The following is a 25,374-nucleotide window of genomic DNA, read 5'->3' on the forward strand; positions in this document are numbered from 1 at the left end:
CATGTACCACAGGCCGGATCACTCGGTGGCTTCTACTGCTACAAGAATTCAATTTCAAAATCCTAGTGAGAAAAGGAGCTCAACATTTCATTGCCGATCACATGTCACAATTGAGGACAGGAGAAGAGCCGGAAGGAATAGAAGATGACCTGCCAGATGCCGCATTATTTCAAATAGACGATGTGCCTGATTGGTGTGCAGACATAATTGGATATTTAATGGCAGGAAGACCACCTCTTGAAATGAAAGTAGTGGATGCTATGAAACTAATTCTAAAAGCACCCTATCAACTCATTGTTGTCGGACAATTATACAAGATGGGCAAGGACCAGGTTTTAAGGAGATGTGTGATGTCACATAAGATCATGCCAATCCTCAGTGAAGCACATGAAGGCATTGCAAGTAGACATTTCCAAGGGGAAGCAACAGCAAGAAAAGTCCTTCTCGTAGGATACCAACACTTTGGTCAAATGCCTATGAATATGTCAAAAGCTATGATGTATGCCAACGAACTTCTAAACCACAACACAAAGACTTCAATCCCCTAACAACAGTCATTGCACAAAAACCCTTTGAAAAATGGGGGATTTATTTTGTGGGTCCCATCCATCCACAGCAACAAAAGGAAGACAAGCACGCTACATCATTGTGGCCATAGATTACTTTACTAAGTGGGCTGAAGTTAAAGCCGTCAAAAAGGCAAATGCCAAAAGCACAACAAGGTTCTTGTACGAGAATGTGATCACCCGATTTGGATGTCCCATTGAAATTGTGTCAGATAGAGGCACACATTTTGTCAATGAGGTTATTCAAGAACTCTTGTCTGGCTTTGTGGTGATCCATAGAAAGAGCACACCTTACTACCCCCAAGGGAATGAACAAGCCGAATCCACCAACAAAATTCTATGTATTGTCCTCACCAAGGTAGTAGAACCAAAGCGTTCTGATTGGGCAGAGAGACTAAATGCAACCTTATGGGCATATAGAACCACACTCAAGGTCAGTACAAGAAATACACCTTTTCAATTGGTGTACAGCCTTGAAGCTATGGTCCCACTAGAATTTGTAATACCTAGTCTACGCATAGCACTACAAGAACGTATGGGAGATCATGAATCATTGAAAGAAAGGCTCTACCAATTAGAGAAGCATACAGAGACCAGATTAGTTGCCTATCATGCCATGACAACAGAAAAACGAAGAAGGAAGGCATGGTTTGATAGAAACCTCAAAGACAAAGACATCAAGGAAGGTGACTTGGTTCTACTGTACAATACCAAAGTCCATAAGGGCAAGCTCAAATTTCTAGGTCGAGGACCCTATAGAGTCAAAAAAATGAATCCCATCGGAGCTATGCTGCTAGAAACACTGGATGGAGTCCAGTTCACAACAACAATAAACAGGAGCCGACTGAAGCGCTACTACATCAACATGCAAGCCATCCCCAATAATAATGAAGATTTGGGGGTCCCAAGTCTTCCATAGTTAGGACTAGATTGTTTCACGAGCACTCACTAGCATATGTACGCCTTCGCACATATAGGTAGTTTCAATTGATTTCAACCTAGGGCTCAAAGGTAATGACTGAGTCCTAGATGCCCTACGATTCCCTTAGCAAATTAAGCATATAGGAGGAATGCCTACCTCACTAGTTATGCATAGCGCACCCACACGTTTCGAGCACCACGAATAAATTGCACAAATAAAAGCCCCAAGAGATACTTGTTTTAAATCCACACACACAGCACCCTCATCACAAAAAGAGTAAAATGCATTAGCCACTCACAAAAGAAACATGCACTCTTAGCACATGGCACTATATTGGCACTGTCAAACTGGGACCTAATTCATGTATGCAATGCCAGGGTGAAGATAGTCCAATAAGATGGGAAAAAGGTTACAATGCCATCGGCAAAGCGACACCATGCCAACTGGCCTAAGCCTCAACCTCAATAGCCCTCCTCAAATCACCAACCTAAAGAAGGACATGGTGCAGAATCACCTACCCAGAGATCAGCACCAAAACGACCACGGCTAGTAGTTCTGAATAGTGATACTAATGAGCAAATAAATGCAACATGCCAAGAAGAAATGCCACAGAACCAAGGGATACTAGAGGGAGGAGAAATTGAGCCAGAGTAATCGACTATGCAGGATGCAGGTGTAGAACACCTTGAGGACCATACGAACAAAGAGCTAGCAACAAATGAAACAATACAACTTGTATGGCCATGAGTCTCAACGTTCGCCATGTCACCCAATGCTTACAACTTCATGTAGTCAAAGGGACTAGGTAGTCTTTTTGAGAAGCTAAAATAGTTCTCACCAACACTTGCGATGAAAAAATACATGTCAATTCATAACATCATATAAAAGCAGAGAGTTGGAGAAAGATAAGTATGGAACAGTAACATATTAAGAAAAGACCTTATAGATCTACCTTAGTAGATCCACTATGTAGGAGTCTTTCTCATTTCCAGATGCACAAGAAGAATATCCAAAGAAACATTTGGATGCAAGATTCTCTGAAATTCAGGATTTATTCCGACCTAACACAAAGTCACAAAGCGGGGGAATACACGATGATATGATTCTGGACCCCATATGAAAAGAGGCAACTAAGTTTTTGGCTGACATTTTTAATCATTCAGGATGAGAAAAAACTATATGTCAGTAAAAACTCTTACACTCCTTGGTAGAGCAAAACTACAAGATTGGGCTCAACACATATCCTTGTTGCTAACCAATTATGTATCCACTACCCATAATGGCAAAAGCTACATTGCCCATCTATTGGCCACCATAATAATTGGGTTTGCAATAGAGCAAGAGGATGACTCTACACCCCTCTCAACACAAGATATAGAGGACTTTGAAGCATTGATATTATCACCAGAATGGGAATTAGACCCTCCACCTACTCTCAATGAGGATAGCATGGAAGGGCAACAATCCGAATAGACTCCAGAGAATGACAATGTGGAACTCTGCCAAAGAATACTGCAAATCAGTTCAGTCTTGCTCCCGCAATAGAAGGACTTGAGCATGGAAATCCAAGAGCATACCATTCCACATAATGACTTTACAAGAGAGCCAAATAGCATACCTTTCCAGGAATCACAAGTCACCAATGTTGATGACTCCACGACTCTAGAGTCACAACCCCCAAATGTCTCTAGTGGCACCATACAACAAAGATCAAAATTCCACACGGACACATGGAAATCAACTGTATGTCCAATACAAGCAAGGCCATAGCACCTTCTAGATCATACAACATCATAGCCAATAGTTACAATAATGGTCTCAATTATTTGCTACCATGGTGTTTGATGAGTAGGAAAGAGAAATGGAAAGACATCTCCCATCACTCTAATCCAAGTTGCATAGTGCCAAGAATGAAATTATGAAGCTCAAGGAAAGCATGGCAGAACAAATGCAGCAACAACTCCTTGCACACAATCCTCTAGCAAAAAGTAGAAAGGATGCCCTACAAGCCATGGTTTCTCTTCAAGATAAACACCTACAGCTATCTGATGACTTGAACCAAAAGGAAAAGTCGAGTTATCCCTCTCCCATATGCAAGCCATTTGTGATGATATCAAGAAGGAATTGGTGCAATTAAAGGAAAGATTACTACTTAAAAGAGGATCAGCTCCATGCCTCCAATCTCCCTTGAGTTTTCAATGGAATACACCATTAATGATTCCATCAATGAGCTTCAAGAATTGGATAATCCAATTCGCACACCCACAAGGGAGTTGTTGGAGTTGCAACAAGATAAGATAGGATTCCCATGCCTGGTAATCCCATTGGTGGTTTTGGAGGCAATACCCAAACATGCAGTCAAGAGGAGGATGAAACCTCTCGGGAATTTCAATGAGTATCCGCCAAGCACAAATCACTCCAAACATCAACATGAAATTGAAGCCATAGCCTGCTTGGCGTAGAGCAAAGCTACTCAATAAAAAGTACCTCCTTGAATACATGCAGGCTCCATCTTCCTTTCGCACGCATCCCACATTTGATGCGATGCCCCATCGTTACCGGTGGGATGCCAATCATCATGATCTAGATAATGCAGATGCTCCTTGCAATTGGTCATTAATCAATAGAAAGTCTAAAATCAAATGGACAAGCCATGAAACACTCCTCAGAGCCTTGGACAGACATGCATCAATTATGCAAAGCAGTCATGACAAAACACTCAAGGAAAGTGCAAAATACAGTGAAGCCTTAGCAGTCATCCTAGAGGTTTCCCTCACCATTGACGACCATTTGCCCAACCTCAGCTTGAATCCAAATCAACAGATAGATGCTCAAACCAACAAGTCGCCTCTTTCAAAGGGCCATATCTCTTCAAGGGCGTTATGTGTGTTTGTTTGAAGAAATGGTTGACATTGGCTTCTTAAAAACTGAGCAAGCAATCTACGGTGTTCGTGGAAGCTCGCTCCATCTATCACTGCCGCCACCTTTACCATACTCATTGGGTAAAGACAACTGTATCACAACATCGTTTGCAAACACAACCATAACCAGAGGACGAGTAATCAGATTGGTTTAGGGGAGTTGTTAACCCTGTGGCAACAAGGGCCAGAAGAGTAGTCTAGGACAACAACTATGAGAGCATTGTGTGTGTAGAGTAGCAAGGCAAAGCTCCGCTTGTAATATCTTGAGCCTGAAAGATAGTATGATAAATCTTAAAGGATGAGGATAGCCAAAATCCTCTCTAGAAAATATCCAATCATACTTGCAAAATTAGGATCTAGAGAGAGAAATACTAAATCTAGACAGAGAAAGACTAAAAGCCTATACTTTTGGAGGTCCCTCCACTTTGTGTAGGGACCCAAAAAGTCCCCCCACTTTGTGTAGAGACCCAAAAGGTCCCTTCCAAAAGTGGAGGTACTCCTATCCAAAAGGTCTCCTACAAAAGAGGTCCCACCACAGAGGTACCTACAGATTGTGTAGAGACCAACATGTATAAATATATCTAAGAATGAAGCTCCCACTCTTTGGGGTTCAGTGTTCAAGCTCATGATTGTGTTCATGCGATTGATCTCCATTGCGTCCATGCTCTCTTACACTATCGTGTTCTAGCATGCCCTTACCCTTGCACTCTCTACCCTTGTACTCCCTCCTCCTCCTCCCTCCTCCCTCCTCCCTCCTCCTCCCTCCTCCTCCTCCTCCTCCTCCCTCCTCCCTCCTCCTCCTCCCTCCTCATCCTTCTCCCTCGTCCTCCTCCCTCCTCCTTCTCCTCCTTCTCCCTCCTCCTCCTCCCTTCTCCTCCTCCCTCCTCCTTCTCCTTCTTCCTCCCTCCTCCCTCCTCCTTCCTCCCTCCTCCTCCCTCCTCCTTCCTCCTCCTCCTTCTCCCTCCTCCTCCTCCCTCCTCGTTCCCCTACCTCCTCCTCCTCCTCCTCCTCCTCCCTCTCCCTCCCTCCTCCTCCACTCTCCTCCCTCTTCCTCCTCCTTCCTTGGCTCTCCTCCTCAACCCTTACCCCTTGAATCCATGAAGGAGACTAGCTCTCCACTCCTCAACCTTGGTCTCCTACTAAACCTTGCAACCCCCTCTGAACCCTGGAACTCCTAGTTAGTTCTCTCAACCCTGTCCCCCTTTGAACCCTGAAATCCCCTTCTAAACCCTTGAACTCCCGTGGAGGCGAGAGCCTCCTTCAATCGTCATAATCAAGCCCTCTTTCTCATTCACGCGTGCATGAGATCTGCTTTCCATGCTTTAGCCTACACCTCTCAGTGGAACACGACCCGAGGACCTATGCTACACTTGTGAACACCTATGCTACAATGAGCAATGACATGACTGTAGGTGACCAACACCCTTGGAACCTGCATTTGGGTAAAACAGTGACAACACTTCTGAAAACTGAAAAGGCTCTATCTTCTATAATTATACTAGAAGTCACTATAGAGGTTCCATGGTTCAAACCTCATCTGAGCAAGAAACGTTGGATACTATCTCCAACCTACTTATTACTTCAGTGGAACAGGAAGCAAAAGATAATCTCATCATGCTGCAAGGATCGTCTTGTATTCCAACCATGCCTCCTAGGGTGGCAAAATTTGATGTGTTTTAGAAGACTCATCAAAACAAAATGTGGACTCTTAACAATTTGAATCTATTGGACCCTTTGAGCATAAATATCTTCATATTTTGGAGTTCACTATCTAATGTGGAAGTGGAAATATGCAAACAGCCTGCTCTTAAAGGAGTCTCATTTACAGCTTTCAAGAAGGTGAGCATTCCTTGTGCACCAACACTATCTACAATTGATCCTAGGAAGTGTTCTAACTCCCAAGTCCTACTACTAGTTCGTAGAGGATTTAAATCCAATACAAAAAGGGATGCAAATTACAAATCTCTTTGGTGGAACTAGATACGACCATTCCTCAGGTGTTCTTGTGTTGCTGACAAATGTGGTGGCTCGCTCATTTGGGCAGACCATGTTATCTAGTATATGGTGAATCACTTGGATTTCTTTTACCCGGATATGAGTTTAGAAGCATCTTTCACTACATTCCTCAAATGGTTGAATGGACCTACAAAACCCATATTTGAAACCCATATCACATTTATTTTTGTAAGAGAATTTATGATTCAAACGGTTTTGTACTATGTGGAGTATCCAAAGGCCAAACTTTTTTCTTCAATGGATAGTGAGCAAGGACTCACCCTGATTGAAAAATTAATCAAACCCCCTTCCTTTTCAAGGGAAAGTGCCAACCTTATGAAGTCAAAACATGGCAGAGGCAATGTAAGAGGAAATCAGTCCCTTTCTAGGGTGGAGGTAGATCGTGAAGAAGTTTCACAAGGGGGGGATGTAATAATGGTGGCCAAGGATCTAGTTTTCCTTGCCAAGACATTGTTGATGTATACACACCACCCTCTAATACCCCCAAAAGTGCGGTTCTAATAATTGGTGATAGTACTTTGGCCTCAAGCTCCAGATCCAATAGGGGAAAAAGGCCTATGACCAACAATAACAATAATGTTCCTACCCTGGGAAAAGAAATCAAATGGTCATTAGTGTGACACAAGTTCTAGGTCTTTGATGGAGTTTTTTAGAAGATTGGTTCTAGTAAAGAATTCTATTAATAAAGAAACCATTGGAATCTTGCATCTTTATCACTCCTCTCGAGTTTTAGAGAGGGTATCTCTAAGGGATAATTTATTATCTGGCTTTAATAAGTTTTATCCCAATTGAACTAATATACTTTCCAATATCATTTTTGGATGGAAGTATGATAAACCAATAACTTGGATACTTCTTAACTCAAAAGAAGTATTCCATACTTTTACATGGGAAAATGAGGAAACTATGTGTAAATGCTCTACTTTTAAATGATTTAAACTGTTTAATATGGAAGTGGATGGGGGTAACAAAAATATGGGATCACATGTTCAAACACTAGATATTAAAAACTTTCAAAGCAAAACTATTCGACAAACACTTTGCAAGGGCCTAAATGACATCCCTTGTAAACCTTGTCTTTTTTCGTCGGCCCTTAATTCCCTCAGTAATTTTTGGAAGGATTTATTAGTACAATGCAATTTAGTTAATAAACACTATAAATCCCCTCCATCCTTCTTGATGTAGAGGGTGCTTTTGCAAAGTCCCTCACTGATGAAATATCCATCTATTTTAGCATACCATGCTCGAGGAGCCTACTTTAAGCCATACACATCTTTACTTAATCTGCATATCTTGTGCTCTTGATCAAGCATCACATAGCCTAAGGGCCATGTTACATGCAGCTCTCCCAAGAGGTCCCCATTCTGAAAGGTGGTTTTTATGTCTGCTGATGTGCAGCCATTGCAATCACACGCTTGATGATGGTCATCCTCGAAAAATTTTCTTCATAATCTATGCCCCTCTTTAACCATAGCCAAAGGCAACCAGCCATGCTTTGTACCTATCAATGGTGCCATCAGATTTGTGTTTTTTGACTTGTACACCAATTACATTTTTACCCCAATAGGCATATCCACCAAATCCCAAGTGTGTTTCTTTTTTATAGAACCTATGTCATCCTACATGGTCTACATCCAATGCACACTATCTCGTGCATCATTAAAAGAATTAGGTTCATGCACATTAAACGGATTGCTAACCCAAGATGAATATGAAAAGTTGTCGTTATCATAGTTTCTATGTATCTGTGTGTTTGGTTCCTGGTGGAGAGTACAAAGGAGCCAAGATGACTTGCAAGGTTGAACCTTCGTGTATGACAACATCATCAACATCTTGCTATGTAAGATGATAAGCCATACGCTAATCTGAGGCATTACACCATAATTGGAGTGATGCTAGACACCCCATTACAGGAAGTGCCTATCAACCACAAAAAGGTCTACATATATAATCATGCCTTTAAGGAGTTCAACCATTTCTAGTACTTATAGAAGCATGCAAGGAAGCTCCAAGGATGTTAGGAGAAACTGTTGTTGGTCATAAAACTGTTGTTGGTCATAAAACTGACCAGTTGTAAAAGCTTTTGCATTACTATTGCATAAGTAGAAAGCATAAGTAGAAAATAGGAAAGATTTGGGACAAGATCATTTTGTAGGCTTGGCCAATAGGTCTATTAGATTGAAAGTGGAATAAATTTGGAAACATAAAAAGGAAGTGCTTTTGTTTTATCAAACTTATCCACTATAAAGCTACCATCCCCCTAAATTTCAATACAAAGATTCATAAAATTTGTGGATAGAGTTATTAATTTATTCAAAACACAAATGGAGTTGTGAATAGTTTCCTTTATCTCAATGAGAGGTACCAAAAAGGATTATTTCGGTCTCTGATAGCATTTGGATAAAGAAAACCTTTTATACAATTATTGTTAATACATAGAATGTCATCAATATACCTAAACATGTGTTTAAAGAGTGGTAACAAGTCGACTCTACCAGGTCTCATGAGCCTTAAAATGGAAGAAGACTCATACCAAAAGAATATAAATTGCACCATAATGGGGAGCATGAAAAATCCATTGGAACTTGCTTAACCTGTTTCCAAACTCTATCCCTACATTGTATAAAACAATGAGTGATAAGCCACGTTTGTATTAAGATTAATTTATTTTGGTCTAGGAAAATAGAACCTTGTGTATTTGTCATAGATTTAGACCACTTTGGTTTACCCCATGTCCCATTTGACTCATTAAAATATGTCAAGATGAAGGGATGCATGGATTTTTGCTTAAAGGTTAGAGTAACCACCTTAGCAAGTATGGTAATCAATCCATCCTCCCCATATAGAGGTAAAGATTCATAGCATTTAGCTATATCTGCACAAAAGACATAATTGGATTTTGTTTTGGTAGATTAAGAGAAATCTCAAATATAGAGTTGATTATCCATAATAATGAAGTATCCACCTTAGAAAGGATTTAGCAATCAAGGTTTTATAATTTGTGCACATCTTGATGTTTTTTTAAAAGATATCTATTAAGTATTTAACTGAAAGCCTCATCTTTAGTCTTCAAGAAGTATATCCATATCCTTCTATTGTACTCGTCGATCAGCGTCATGAAGTAGTAGGAACCACCCAAAGCTTCCGTCTCCATCTTTCCGCAGAGGTCTATGTGAACGAGCTCTAGAGGAGCCTTTGCCCTACTGGCCTCTTTAGGAAAGGGCTGCCGATGCTGCTTGCCCATCATGCAAGCTTCACATACATCGGACAGATCTGTAATTTCTGGTAGGTCTGCAATCATTCCACTTTTATGCATCTCTTTTAAAGAACTAAGCTTAGTGTTGCTCACATTGGCTCGAGCACTGAAAGCTGAGAGTTCGTAGATGTTATTGCGCCATGTACCTTTACCAATGATCTTCCCTTGAAGATCCAAAATCCGTGTGCCATTCTTATCGAAGTGAACTTTGAGGTCCTGATCCGTGATCTCTATTCTACATATTCAGCGCCGTAACAAGACCGTCGTACTTTGGTGGGAGAATCTGTATGCACCTTCATGCTAGATTCTCGTTGGTGATGGTGATGCCAATCGCAGTCATCTGGTTGCACAGATTCTTCACCCTGGTGATGAACTTCTCTGCCGTTTTAGGCTCAAACAGTTTCTCGTTCGCGAGTGTGAGAAAGAGAGAGAGCAACAGTGAGAGCAAGAAACGGGAGAGAGAGAGAGCTGAAAGCTTAGTTGCGAACAGATGAGTGTGAAAGTAATACAACTGAAGGAGTGAGATAAGGTTTTGTCCTAGTGACAAAACCTTAATAGTCACTAACCATGGTTAGTGGACTAACTACGGTTAGGAGGAAAAACCTCTTAAAGAGGAAAAAGTGCCCCTAACTAGCTTATTAAATTACATTGGTCACTGCTGAATTATATCTATAATTCTAACACCCCCCTGCAGTACCGATGTCATGTACAAGGATGATTAATCACCAAAACGGATATAAGTTCAAGGCACTGCGAAATGCCTTTTCACGTGGAAGTGCTTTGGTGAAAATATCTGCAACATTGTCATGTGTAGACACAAAGATCATACTGATCTCTCCTGCATGCAACTTCTCTCTGACGTAGTGATAGTGAAGCTCAATGTGCTTCGTGCGAGCATGAAACACTGGATTCTTTGCCACTGCAATGGCACTCTGACTATCAGTGAGAATTGGAGAAGGACCCTCCAATGACAGATGAAGATCAGTAAATAGACGATGCAGCCAGACACATTCAACTATTGCTATGAAAGCTGTCCTATACTCAGCTTCACATGATGAGCTAGCCACTGTAGATTGTTTCTTGCTCAGCCAGGAAATGCAAGCTTTACCCAAAAAGAAACAATTGTCACTAGTGGACTGCCTAGTGTCATAACCACTAGCCCAATCTGAATCACTGTAGGCATGCATTTGCAAGTCACCCCCCCTGGGAAATAACAAGCCAAAAGACTTCGTGCCTTGCAAATAACGGAAGATGCGCTTAACCGCCTGCCAATGCATAGTTTTTGGGCTGTGTATATACCTGCTCACCTGAGATACTGCAAACTGAATATTAGGTCTAGTGTTGCAGAGATAAATGAGGCATCCAACAGCCTCACTATAAAATGTGGCATCAACTGATTCTCCTGCATCATGCATTGTGAGTTTCAGCCCCGGCTCCATGGGAGTGGCTATGGGCTTACAATCATGCATGTTAAATCTATCCAAGAGTTTCTGCACATACTTGGACTAAGACATAACAGTGCCACGTCTCTCTTGAGAGAACTGGATCCCCAAATAAAAGTGAAGCAGCCCCAAATCTGACATGTCAAAGTTGGTCTGCAAATCAGCTTTGAAATCTGCAATATTATCTTCATTGGACCCTGTGAGCAGTAAGTCATCGACATAAAGAATGATCACTAAAATTTCCCCCCCATCCTTCTTGATGTAGAGGGTGCTCTCAGTAGGACTATTATGCAGCCCCTTACTGGTCAAAAAGGCATGAATCTTGGCATACCATCCACGAGGGTCCTGTTTCAACCCATACAAAGCTTTATTTAGCTTGCATACCTGAAGTGCATTTTCTAAAATTTCAAAGCCTGGAGGTTGTTTGACATAAACCTCTTCCAACAAGTCTCCATTCAGGAAGGCTATTTTAATGTCCAACTGATGAACATTCCACTCAAAATATGTAGCCATTGCAATAATAGATCGGATGGTGGTCATCCGGGATGTAGGAGCAAAAGTCTCCTCATAATCTATGCCCTTTTTCTGAGCATAGCCTTTGGCAACTAGCCTTGCCTTGTATCTGTCAATGGAGCCATCTGGCTTCCGTTTCACCTTGAAAACCCATCGTGTACTAATGGCATGTTTACCTAGTGGCAAGTCTACGACATCCTAAGTCTGAATTTTCTGAATGGACTGCAATTCATCGTGCATGGCATTCATCCAATGCACATTGTCCTTTGCTTCTTCGAATGTTGCAGGCTCCTCCTCATCGAGAAGAGTACCTGCATATGCTGATTCCACTGAATTAGCACCTTCCATGTGCCTTACTGCACTGCGAGTCCTGCCAGGTAATGGAGCATCAATCTTACTCTCCCTGAGAGTCTGTAACATCCAATTTGGGACTGTTTTTGCTGCATGTATGTCTATAATTTCTTGCTGAACCACTTGTTCCACTGCCTATGGAGGTGGCAAGACATCCTGTGGCTGAACTGGAGCATTGGGAGGTGGCTATAAATTCTGATTTGCATCAGAAATACCAGCAAGGGAACCCAAGGAAATGGGTAGTAATCCCTCAAAAACATCCTCTGAAGAAGAAGGCATATGAAATTCAGCTGGAGTATGAGCTGAATTTTTTGCAAATATCACATCTCTACTGACAATGATCTTGCGTGTAGCAAGATTTAAGAGATGGTACCCCTTGCTTTTTGCACTGTACCCAACAAATATGCACTTAATTGCCTTATCTGACAACTTATGCCGAAATTCAACTGGCACATGAGCATATGCAAGGCATCCAAAGACACAGACATGATCCACTGAAGGCTTTCTCCCATTCCAGACTTCATAGGGAGTTTTTGTTTTCAAAGCCTTAGTGGGAGACCGATTTAAGATGTAGTTGGCACACATTAGACCTTCAAGCCCAGAATTTGTGAGGCATGTGTTTGCTTTTCAGCATATATCTGTCCATCTCCATAAGAGTTCTATTTTTCCTCTCAGCTTTGCCATTTTGCTGAGGGGTCAGCCTCACTGTGAGCTGATGCACAATACCCTTGCCTTTCAGAAAAGCATCAAAATCTGCAGACAAGTATTCCCCACCTCTATCTGTGCGCAATGTATGTATCTTGAGTCCAGATTCATTTTCAGCCATGGCTGAAAAGTGTTTAAACACCATGAACACTTCTGATTTGCGCTTCAGCCCAAAGACCCAAGTGAAATTGGAGTAATCATCAATAAAAGTGACAAAGTAGAGATGACCACCCAATGATGGAGTCCTCATGGGACCACAGATATCACTGTGTATAAGCTGTAATTTTCGGACAGCTTTAACTGAATTATCCTTTTTGAAGGGGAATCTGTGCATCTTGCCTAAAATGCACCCTTCACAGGCATGTGCAGGAGGTATCTCAAGAGGTAGCAATGCATCAACCATAGAGTGCTTTTGAAGTGTCATGAAGCTGTTGTAATGCATGTGGCCATATCTGGCATGCCATAACTCTGCATTCTGCATGGCAGCAGTAGGAGTAGAAACTGCAAGAGCATGGGCTGCTCTTTTCTCAAAAAGATCAAGCTGAAAAAGCCCACGCAGCAGAGTACCAGATAATCTCAAGGCATAATCATTTTCTCTGTCTCGGACAACACATTTGTCATCCTCAAAGATGACCTGAAATTCAGCCCTATTAAGAGTGGACACTGAAAGGAGATTCTTGGTGATACCAGGCACATACAAGACATCTGAAAGTCTGAAAACTGAGCCATCAATGGCGGTAAGCTCAACTTCTCTTGTACCACGTACTGAATATGACGAGTTGTTGGCACAAGTGACTTTCTTACCAATGGGAGGTGGATGCAAGAAAGTGAAGAGACACTTCCTAGAGGTGATATGCTTGGAGGCACCGCTGTCAAAATACCATGTATTCAGTGTTTCATTGACACTGAAAGCTGATGCATCCGTGGAAGGATCATAACTGCAAGTCAAAAAGGCATATGTATCATCATTACAAGTGGCTGTACTATCCAGAGCATCTGGAGCAGCCAGCCTAGAATCTAAAATGCAAGATAAAAAGGCATAATCCTGTCCAACAAAGTTGGCTGCAGCATCCCCACTGTCAGATGCATGAGGAGCTGATTCTGAAACAGCCATACAGGAGCTGTTTTTCATCTCTTTTGCAAGCCTTTTCCTGCATTTTGCAATGTGATGACCTGGCTTTTTGCAGTAATGACTAAAACCCTTCTTCTTGGGCTTACTTGCATCATTCTTAGCCTTTTGTGAAGGCTGTCTTGACCCACTGGAAGGCTGATTTACTGATGTCTTTGCCTGTCCCTTTCCTTTTGACTTGAACTTTGAGAGCATAGCTTGTTCACCTGCACGTGAAGCCAAGTTTTTCCTCGTCTGCTCTTCCTGAAGCAGAAGTCCTATCAACTCATGAAAAGTGAGAGGATTTGCACCCCCCCTCAATGATAAGTTCAGCGAGGTATGAAAGCTGAGATAAGTCTCAGGAAGAGAATTCAGGGTCGTGGTAATCATCTCTGAATCAGGAATAATCTCATCAATGTTCAATAATTGCTCTCTGAGATCCTGTAGCTTTGTGAGGTGGACTGACATGGAGTCACCCTCTTCCATATGTGTATTACTTAACTCTCTTTTCAAGAAAGATACCCTTGCATCATTCCGGGCTGCATACATGCTTTCTAAGATATCCCACACTGCCTTCGAGGTCTTACACGACCGGATATGCGGAATGATAAATCTTTTCACTGAAAGAGAGATGCATGACAAAGCTAAGGTATCCCTTGAATCCCATCTCTTTTGTTCTAAAGTGGTGGCTACAGCTACACCAACCACCTGTCCTCTGCAACTGCACCCTGTGCACGACCTCTTCCACCTCCTTGCTGGGGAGGGGTATTAGGTGCCATACCTGCTGGCCGGATCTCACCCCCATTTACATAATCCCATAAATTGCGAGAAATTAGAATATTGTATACCATAAAACTCAAGAGGGAGTAGTTGGTACCATCCAACTTGTCTTCCTGTGAAAGACCACCGAACTGAAAATCATTCTGATTTTGCTGGGCCATGTCTGAGAAAGAGATTACAGCAAATACAAAATTGAATTCCCTTGCTGGGAATGAATGCACAACTCCTAGAAAAACACAGCCAAGCACTGGCTGAAAATGCAACTCAGATTTCTGCAATTTCTCTGTCAAAAATCTGTCAAAGCATCAAAACTCTCCCAAAATCTACCAAAAGTGCTGCAAAACACTTACAGAAAGGCAGTGTGAACTGAAGTCTCCAAAATTGCTCTCCCAACACAAAAGCCCCAAAATAGGCCTAAAATTGCAACCAGAAAGGGGCAAATTGATCAAAAGTCCCAAATGTTGCAAGAATTGCGCTCTGTCTGCAAAAGCCCCAAATTTCACTGCGAAATTGTAGTGTAATCACAAAATCCTCAAATTTCTGCAAGAAATTGTATTGCAAAACTGAAAGCCCCAAATTTCGAGCTTGAAATTGCAACCAGAAAGGGGCAAAAGCACAAAAAGCCCCAAATTTTGCAATTTCAACAAAAAGCCCCAAATTTTTGGGCTAAACCAAATGTGATTGTCAGAAATCTGCCAGAGATGTACGGAGGACTCAGGTGTACGGTGCCACACGTGCTGTACGGACGATCTGTACACAGTTGTACGGATAGCCGTACAGTCTAGCGACGACTTGTACGGCTCTGCTGTACGACTTGTACGGAACAGAGCTGTACGATGATGATGACGATGGCGATGGAAGCGGGTACTATAATTATACCGGCGCTTCACACTTGTACGAAATGCACGACGAACGTACGGAATAGTACGGAAGGCAGCGCAGGTACGGACGAGCAACGCAGGTACGGACGATCTGTACGGACAATGAGCGATTGGAGCAGGGAGCTCTTGGGTTGGAGCTGGAGGCGAATGTGCAATAAGAGCAAGAGCAGGAAGAACCCGCTCTGATACCAAATGTGAGAAAGAGAGCAATAGTGAGAGCAAGAAACGGGAGAGAGAGAGAGAGCTGAAAGCTTAGTTGCGAATAGATGAGTGTGAGAGTAATACAACTGAAGGAGTGAGATAAGGTTTTGTCCTAGTGACAAAACCTTAGTAGTCACTAACCATAGTTAGTGGACTAACTGCGGTTAGGAAAAAAAACCTCTTAAAGAGGAAAAAGTACCCCTAACTAGCTTATTACATTACATTGGTCACTGCTGAATTATATCTATAATTCTAACAGCGAGTTGAGTCTCGAGATTCTGAATCCGCGTCTGATTCGTGGTCTCGCATTGATTTTTCAAGACCGTCCATGCCTCCTCCACTGTGATGACATGTTGAATTAACGCCATGACAGAATCACTTACACTGCAGACAATAGAACACAACGCATCTGCATTTCTTCTTGTCCACGCGAGAATCTCATCCGCAGTTGGTACTATATGTTGTCCTGCATTGGCTGGATTCGATCTCACAACCGGCTTCACGTCCACCCTAGTAGCAGTATCCCAAAGCTCGTATGCGCTTAGGATGGTCTTCATCTTGAACTTCCAGAGTGGATAGTTAGTGCCGTTCAACTTTCCGCTTTCGCCGAATGGTGGGATTTACAATCTTGCGGGCTGGGCCATCTCTCACAATCTGCTCACAAACAGAAACATACTACCAAATCTTCTTACTAGAGCCCAAGCTTTGATACCATGTAAGAAAACAATACGACGTCTGTGCTCAACAGATAACAGGATCTCGTATGCAAGAGAGAAAAGCAGATAGTATGGAGAATTAAAAATTTGATTATTGTAAAACTGATACAATAAATGGCGCTGCCTCCCAGCCGTGCGCTCCTGTGTGAAGCTTCGATGGCGCGCTGAAAACAATAGAGGACGGAGACTGGATACTAAGGAATCAGGGTTGCTATAGCCAGTGATAATGATGGGCTTCACTGGCTTGCTCTTATATAGCCACCAGTCGTAGTCGGTTAGACCCAATTGGGAGACCGACCCAGTAAGCCCAAAACGGCCGACTGGAGGTCGGTCCCGAAATAGGCCACCGACCACACGATAGAACCGTGGCGCAGAATGGAGCAACTAACCTATGGTCGCCGTTCGGCCCAGAGCTATCCGAGGTATCTGGGGCTCCAAACGGGCCCCGCAACCCGAGAGTGGGCTGCCCCAGGAAATGCTCCGTCTACCCTCAGTGCGGTCAGTCATGGGATGCATTCCCGCACTTGCATGTAGCCTAGTTGGCAGTGTGCCAACTCTATCTGAAGCCGTCCAGCCATCAGGCCACACATGGCCCCCATCTGGTGTCCAAACCAGGACCTATCGGATAACCAAGCTACTCAAATGCCTTCTCCTCATATGGGAGGCTTACAAGTAGAGTTAGCTGGTTCCCGCGTAGTTACACGACAAGGGCTCCAACACCAAAACTCCAATGAAAGGGATTATCTTGGGTGAGGCTTTGGCCCAAGAATAGAATCCTACATTGGCCCTACAAGAGTTGTGTCTTGATCCTACAATGAAGAGGGAAGAACAGAGACTGCCAAGTCACACTCTTGCATTGGGGCTTAGGTAGAGGCAGATGCTAAGAGATGGTACACGCAGCCAAAGGGTGCCTCAGAGGTGCCCAACTTGTGGGCAACCAAGAAAAGCTTGGAGAGTCTTCAATGGGCCCCAGGGGGGTTACACACCACCCAAGCAAGAATCTTTATAAAAAGGGAGCATCTAATGGGAAATGATCCTGTACTTGAATCTGATTGGTTGAAAAATGGGTGCCCAAACTTGGGCAGCCAAAGTTGCCTGCCCAAGAAGTCTCTTATCATGGACAAGAGGTGGGAGCTGACTCAGCTTTAGGACTACCCTAAATTTTTGATGTGTGTAAAGGGGGAGGCGCCCATCCACACCAATGGAGCATCCTGGCAAGTACTCTTTGGTGTGTAAAGGGCCTAAGCAAGGAGAAACGACAGCTATGGGGACAAGAAACGGCGACTGTGGGGAGGGTTGAGGAGGAAGAGGCTATGAAAATAAGAAAGAGAAGGAGAAATGGCGGCTGTGGGGAGGGTTGAAGAGGAAGAGGCTAGGGCAATAAGGGGGGGTGGGGGCAGGGCGGCGGGCCTGGCCTTACTGTGGTGAAACCGGATGGGGTCGAAGACAATGAGGGGAGCCGAGGGGTGGAAGATGAGCGGGAGGGGCTAAGAACGGACTCTCCTCGAAGCTTAAGCTCGGAGTGGACTCGAGAATTAGTCGAGATCCCGGAGTGGCGGTTGGAAGATCAAAGAAGACGTCCCCGTCAGCTATCTAAGGTCGACCTGAGGGGGCTCCCTCAGCCTACTCCTCCTACAGTATGTGGACTAGTGAGGGTCCTACTTGTTGACGGCATCGTGCCTTGCATGCTCATTCTTCAAGGTATGCTTGCTCGATTTCCTTCGAGCTATCTCGGTCTAAGCCCCCTCAAAAGGCTAGACCCAACACATATGGGATGCATGTTGGCTGCATACCCTCTTATTGTTGTCTTGCACGAGGCGACAGCTCTACCTATACTGTACAGTGTAGGCTCTCACATGTTGCCCCATCTACTTGCAGTGAAGGCACTACCCTATGAGTCCAGACACCTTGACGCTCTAACGGAAAGAGTCCCCATCCAAGGTGTTGAGGAAGATCTCCTTAGCCAAGACTCAAGTACTTTGCTATCACTCTGGGCCAAAGGATCCCATCATCCACGAAGACCAAGGCTGATGTGGAAAAACTCTCTAAACAGTGCAAAAGACCCTCCTATAAAGACAATGGAGCAGTACACCTTCGAAGGCCAGGGAACTTGAGGTCACTCACATGGTGCATCGAATACATGTCATCCACAGTGTAGCCATGGTTCCATGGTATGAAGAAAGGTAGGTATGGGCTGACGAAAATCGGTTTTGCTGCACAAGGGCATCGGTGATATAGGGGAAGCTCAAGTCAAGAAGAAAAACGCCTCCCATAGATGGTAACCTCCTGAATGTGGTCCCCTCTAAGGCAAGGCTCGCCTGAATCCAATCATGAACCTGGCTTTGAGTGAGCATGAGGCCAATAGTACGGCCCACAGTGCTCTGTCTTGGAGGGACTGGACAGCAATCTTCACCTGTTGCCCGTACACGGCAATCTTTACCTGTAGCTTGTATTCCTAGGAGAGAAAAATCCGAATGACTTGAGGAGTTGAGGGAGCTGGCCATTAGAGCCCCTGAGGAGAAGGTCACCACCAAGGTTCACTCCTCGAAAAAATAAACAAAGGACATGTTCCTGCTGTGCGGAAGAATGGGAAGCTGTAATGGGAGGAAAGACAGAAAAAGGAAGAAAGGTCCTGCAGATTTGCAGGAAATCAGAGCTGAAAAACAAACCCTCTTTCCCAAGGATTTCAGCCAGGTGGGGGTGCCCTGTTTCGACCCCTTCTGGGCTGGCAGCCAGCCAAGGTAGCAGAGGCTAGTGAGGCTGGGGGAGACGGCAGAAAAGGCCCCTGATAGCAGAAAAACGGGCTACTAGCAGGTGGGACAGAGGCCCATGCTCCAAAAACTGCTCCAAAGCAGTTCAAAGCAGAGGGGAGATCCCCCCAGCAGCTGCATGATGGCACCAGCAGCAAGGGGGGGCCTTAGAAAGGCTGCGCTTGAGTGAGGGCTCAAGGCCTAAAGCCTCAAGGGGTGCGGAAAGGGGGTGGAGCAAGCAGGGAGAAGGGGAGGTGGAGAAAGGGGTGAAGCAGGCAGAGAGAAGGCAGATAGAAAGGCACCTCAGGCAGGGAGAGGGGCAGAGAGAGGGCAGGGGTGGCTGGAGCGGGTGGGCTGAGGCAGGGAGAGGGGAGAGGGAGCAAGAGCAGGCAGGGAGGGAGAGCCGAATGCATCACAATACTTTTTTTAAAAGCCCTTTTTTTTTGCTGAGCACCAAAGATTTTCTAATCCCCACTATGTTAGCTTGTGTTTATATTAGAGGATTACCAAAAAGCGAGCGAGCCAAAAAAAGCGAGCGAGCCAAAAAAAGCGAGCGATTAAAAAAAATAAAAGATTTATAAATCCCCCATTTTAGTAGCAAAAAATAATAACTTATTCAAAAGTGCATATGTTCCCTCAATGCTAGAAGGTTAAACATGCATATAACTTTAAAGCCATTAACACTAATTTCACATCATCCATGAGACAGTTTGTATGTTTAATTTCCAAGTCATTGTTTGTATCAAAGACAAACGCTATTGCAATCAAGTTCTCTCTTTCCACTAGAGTAATTGAGATCATCTTTCCAAGGACTCCTTGCATGGATTAGTCTAGATTCCATGCATATGTAAATGCTTAGCTTTTTTAACTCTGTTCACTCTTGGAACAAAACCCATGTTTCTTTGTTACTGCAAAAATATCCTTCCCTAATGATTTAATCTTACCTCCCACTAATCTTACAATGCAGCAAATTGACCACAAAATCATATTTTGGTGCATTAAATTTTACTAGATGGTGCACAAAGACATGATAATCATCTAAAGTAGGCCTTGCCATTTGATTTGATATGTAACATGACCCTGTTTGGACTTGTAAATCAAAAGATACAGGGATGTGAAAATGTCCTCTTTTGGGCCAAAACAGGGAGCGCGTTAACGCGCTCCCTGTTTTGGCCCAAAAGAGGACATTTTCACATCCCTATATTTTGGCAAGATGTCAACATTAGATTGTTTTGGCCCAAAAGATGAGTTTTTAACATCCTTGCATCTTTTGATTATAAAATATAAATGGCATAATGTTACATATCAAATCAAATGACAAGGCATGATTTAGATGAATATCATGCCTTTTTGCACCATCTAAAAAACTTATGTGCATCATAATATAAATTTTGTGACACATAACCACCTTTTTGAATACTTTGTACTTCAAGCAATTATTTTATAAAAAACTTAGATTCTTTCTTTGCTTCCTTAATTTTCCAACCACTTCAACTAATTGTCGCTCGCTTTTTTGGACTTGCTCGCTTTTTCTCGCTCGCTCTATTGACTGCCTCTTTATATTACATCAAAACTTGAACATTGAAAGCAGTCTCATAATCACCTTCAAGCTCACAGCCCACTAAAAGTTAGTATACATTGGTACGCTACCAATCTGTGCATCAAAAATCCCCAATAGAAACTGCATTGTAGCTTGATTTCAAGCAACCTTGAACAGGTGAGAAAGTCACATATGGAATGTACAGAAAATGACTGGCATTTCAATGTGAATGTTCACTTTTTTGCACCACCCTCAAAAGATTTATACAAGCCATAGACAACAGCTCCAGCTAGGAAAACTCCAACAATGGGGGTGAAGGATGGATAAAGATACTTGAGTAATACATCATCCCACTCCTCAGGTAAAAGACCTGCACAAATCACAATGAGAAGCTTGAAACGTTTTCATCAAAACTGGTATGCTATTAATATAGATGAAAGAGGAACCAGATATCAAAGCATTCTTCCACTGATCATAAGAATCATTCCACTATACAGAGACTTCTAGCATTTGCCAAACACATTGATCTAGATCTCATCTTTGAAGGAACACAATTTTACCCTGGGAAAGCACTATTTAAAAGTATTTGAGTGCCTTGCAATGGAAAACAATGCTCCAGAATGTGCATAGCCTGGTTTTCTGTCGTGTGCATGGATTGGTATCTAATGTGTACTAAGGTACGAAGACTAGCTCAGGTAGCTTGGGGAGGCTTAGGGCTAGGCAGGCTTGATTCTCGGGTTAAGTGGCAAGGGTACGAACTAGTTAGAGGTCTTCGCTATTTTTGGTGCATTGGGCCCAAGTCTATATAAGGGGCCCAGAGGTTCAATTCTTAGAGAGCCGATGGGAGCAAGTTTCGTTCCCAGGTGCTAGGTCTGATCCTGGATTGAGTCGCGGACGCGCGCCTACATCTTAGCGTAGCCCAAGGCCCAGCAGTAGATCCCATGTCTCTAGGTGCCACCTCATGTGGTATGGGACATCAAGCTGGTTAGGATCTAGTCGGGAGTTCGTGCCAGGAGCTCAGCTCGTGGCTCAGAGGGGACATCTCTTGATTCAGGGTCGCATCCCATAGATGTCATGGTTGGGTGGTGGGCAGCTTGCTCAGATCCTCATGTTTGGTGTGTTCTTGTGTTTGCTTGCTGATTAGAGGTTTCAGGAGTGCTGGGGACTTCACTCTCACTTTTGACTAGCATCGTTCAGGCGCTCACGCATGTGGATGCTTTGGCTTCAGTGTTAGGTCCGAATATCACTCCAGATCCTTATCTCGGAGATTAGAAGTCCCGTACCAAGGAGGTGGTTGACACTTGGGTGCACAAGTGGCAAGTATACTTCTAGTTTCACCCTTACCCAGATGAAAAGAAGATGCAACTTGCAACAGGGTATATGTCAAGGAAGGCTTTATTATGGTGGAAGGAACTCCAACCAAAGCCTGCAACATGGATAGAATTCGAAGAGGTCTTCAGGAAAGAGTTTCTGGAGGAGGAGGAAGATTACAATATCATAGGCAAGCTCAAGGCCCTCGATATGTCCAAGATGAGCTTGACTTTTGAGGCCTATCTTCAAAGGTTTCGTGATTTGCAGACTAGAGCTACAAAGATGGATCTAGTTACCTTGTTAGGTTTCTTTGTGGATGGTTTGCTTGACTCGTACAAGCTTCACATTAAGAATAAGTATACCACTTTACAAGAGGCCATGAACTATGCGCGTATCTATGATGATACCATGGCCAACGCAAAGGGAACCACTATTGCCGACATGAGTGGGAAGAACAAGAGGAAGTTCTTCCAGTCTACAACTGGTACTGGGGAGTTGAAGTCTATAGGCAACGCCTCCAAGAAGAACTCGACTCAAACGAAGAATAGTCGTGCCCATTTCCTATGCACCTTTAAGTTAAGAAAGAAGGAAGTTGCTTCATTTGCGAGGAGCGGGGCCACATTCGGAATGATTGTCCTAAGAGCAAGAACCAAATGCAAGCGCCGGGACCGAAGCTCCATGTGGGACAAGGTACCAAAGCTAAGGAAGCTAATCAAGTTTTGATCACATGTATTTCTGTAAATGTCATTACATGTCCACTTTCTTGTAATTGCACTTTTAATAATTCGTTATTTGGCCCCCATGACCTTTTCCAAGTTTATGGAGAAGTAAGGGACCAAAGAGTTCACATTCTCTTTGACCCGGGCAGCTCTCACAATTTTGTTAATTACAAACTTGCGCAGAGGATGGGGCTGTCCACGATACCTAACGATCACACCTACGAGGTGCAGCTTCTAGCTTGGAAGTAGCTTTGGGATCGCAAGGTCGACACACTTTCTATCCGAATTCAAGACTACAAAGCTTCTCTTACATGCTATGTCATGCACTTGGAACATGTGGACTTGTTAATCAGAATAGAGTGGTTTAAAACCCACGATATTTGGATTGGATGGAAAGAGCATACACTCTCTTTTTTGGATAAGGACACCTAATTTTGTATTCAATGTGATAATATCCCCTCTTCTCAGAGACCTATTGTATTTGCGATGCAGCTTCAGAATATAATAAACACTTCTCATTATGATCTGTATCACTGTGTTTCTATTCCGCTTTCTTCATTTGTTGTCTCTGTTAATAACAAAAATGATTTAAGCGTGTTTGAGCACTGTGAATTGAGAACGTTGTTGGATGATTCATGGATGTATTCCTTGCTCAACTACCGGAAGGTTTACCTCCAGAACGGACAGTAGACCATCACATAGATTTAGTACCTGGGGCTCAACCTATTAGTATTCCACCTTATAGGATGAGCTAGCTTGAGGAGGATGAGTTAGCTTCACAGCTACAAGATTATTTAAATATGGACTATATTCGCCCAAGTAAATCACCTTGGGGAGCACCTGTCCTCTTAAGAAAGAAGAAAGATGGTTAGTGGAGAATGTGTGTAGATTATAAACGATTGAATAAAGTGACAATTAAAAATTGATACCCTCTTCCTCGTTCCGATGATTTGATAGACCGTTTGGACGGAGTGAAGTATTTCACTAAGATTGATTTGCGAACCGGTTATCACCAAATCTGTGTCTATGCTAAAGACATACATAGAACCACATTCCGAACTAGGTATGGCCACTACGAGTTTCTTGTATTACCTTTTGGTTGAAGTTATTGATTTGCGAACCGGTTATCACCAAATCCGTATCTATGCTAAAGACATACATAGAACCACATTCCGAATTAGGTATGGCCACTACGAGTTCAACCAAAAGGTAATACGAGAAACTCGTAGTGGCCATACCTAGTTCGGAATGTGGTTCTAGGATTTGGTGATAACCGGTTCGCAAATCAATCTTAGTGAAATACTTCGCTCCGTCCAAACAGTCTATCAAATCATCGCTTTCAACAAAGTATCCCAAAAGCAAGCAACATACTAACTTTCTCTTCTTGTCGTTGACGGAGTATGTCCCATTCGACCATCATGTCCCTCTTGAACTCTTTAGGCAAGAAGTGCTTTAACAACTGCTTCTTGAAGCGCTTCTAAGTGTTGGCCTGCTGTCCAACACTTGTCATGGTTGCCCACCAAAGTGAAGCACAGTCTTGTAGATGCAAGGCCACAAATTTGAGTTTGGCCTTCTCTTCATAGTCATCTCCTTCGAAGAAGTAATCGAGATCTCGGATCCAAGCCAGCAAGACTTTGGGCCGATCTTCTCCCTTGTACTCATTGGACTTGAAGATATTATCTCCAAAGGGTACTCTATATTTAACATATCTTCCTCTCCTTGTGTGCCCTGCAGAAGATGGACTTCGGAGCCGATTTCTATGTTGAGGAGGGGAGGCAAAGGATGACTTAGCCTCCCAATTGGAGTTATAGATGTCTGTACGGCCTCTTCCTTGGGATTGGGGTCCCCATTCGTGGGTTCCCTCATGGTTACTCTCCAGGACTTGCATTTGTTGAATTATATTGGACATGAGAAAACTCAATTCATGGAGACTACGAAGAGGATCATGACCATGGGTTGCCATGATGGCAGATTTGACTCAATCGAGAACAAGAAAGGACTCAACAAGCGAAAGACACAGAGTATGGGACCACTACCTAAGCTCTGCTACCAATGAAACCACTCTTGCTTTTCAACAATTCAAACAAAGTGTTTTGAAGACTGTTTTTATAGAATTCTCACAATGCACATGGATGCAAGTTGAATTGGAGATTGCATGAATGAGAATGCTTGCATTTCTTGATAAGTTTAACGAGCAATAAGAGAAATTCGACGATTGCACTCGAGTTGAGGGGCCAAAATGGGCCCCCCTTTATCCAGGCTCTTTTATTGTTCAAATGGAGATACAAGACCAAGGTGCAATGCACCTTACAAACTCAACTGAAAAAACAAGGGATGCTCAAATTGAGCTTTATACAAGGAATGGCTCAATGATAGACCTAGAGGGAACCAGACTCCTTAGGCACCACAATCCGCAAGGAAGATGCATGTGCATTCAAACTTCATCCAACATGAGTAGCATATTCTAGATTTCTAGGAAAAGAAATCACAATGCGAAAATGAGAATAGGAATTGCTGAAAACGAACAAAAAGCTCATATACAAACTCCTGTCTAATGCTTTCTCCTATGAGGATGGAGCCCTTGGTGCAATTGCACCTTATAAACTCTTGAGTAAAACTCTTGAGAGAGAGAGCACTCAGACACAACTGAAAATACAAGGGATGCTCAAATTGAGC

The 25,374-nt window shown here is 43.2% G+C and overlaps 1 protein-coding gene across 1 annotated transcript in view; it reads right to left on the reverse strand.

Annotated features, from left to right (window-relative positions):
- Positions 1-20,690: 20,690 nt before the first annotated feature.
- LPA2 (low psii accumulation2) overlaps positions 20,691-25,374 on the reverse strand; it is a 28,956-nt gene continuing 24,272 nt past the window's right edge. The window contains exon 2 of the mRNA XM_087394592.1: positions 20,691-21,038. Coding sequence (XP_087250718.1) covers positions 20,902-21,038 — 137 coding nt within the window. The 3' untranslated portion in view covers positions 20,691-20,901. The remainder of the gene's footprint in view (positions 21,039-25,374) is intronic.

The sequence above is a fragment of the Dipteris shenzhenensis genome, chromosome 23, assembly GCF_047967505.1.
Source record: "Dipteris shenzhenensis isolate YYH24624 ecotype China chromosome 23, Dip_SZ_1.0, whole genome shotgun sequence".
NCBI lineage: Eukaryota > Viridiplantae > Streptophyta > Polypodiopsida > Gleicheniales > Dipteridaceae > Dipteris > Dipteris shenzhenensis.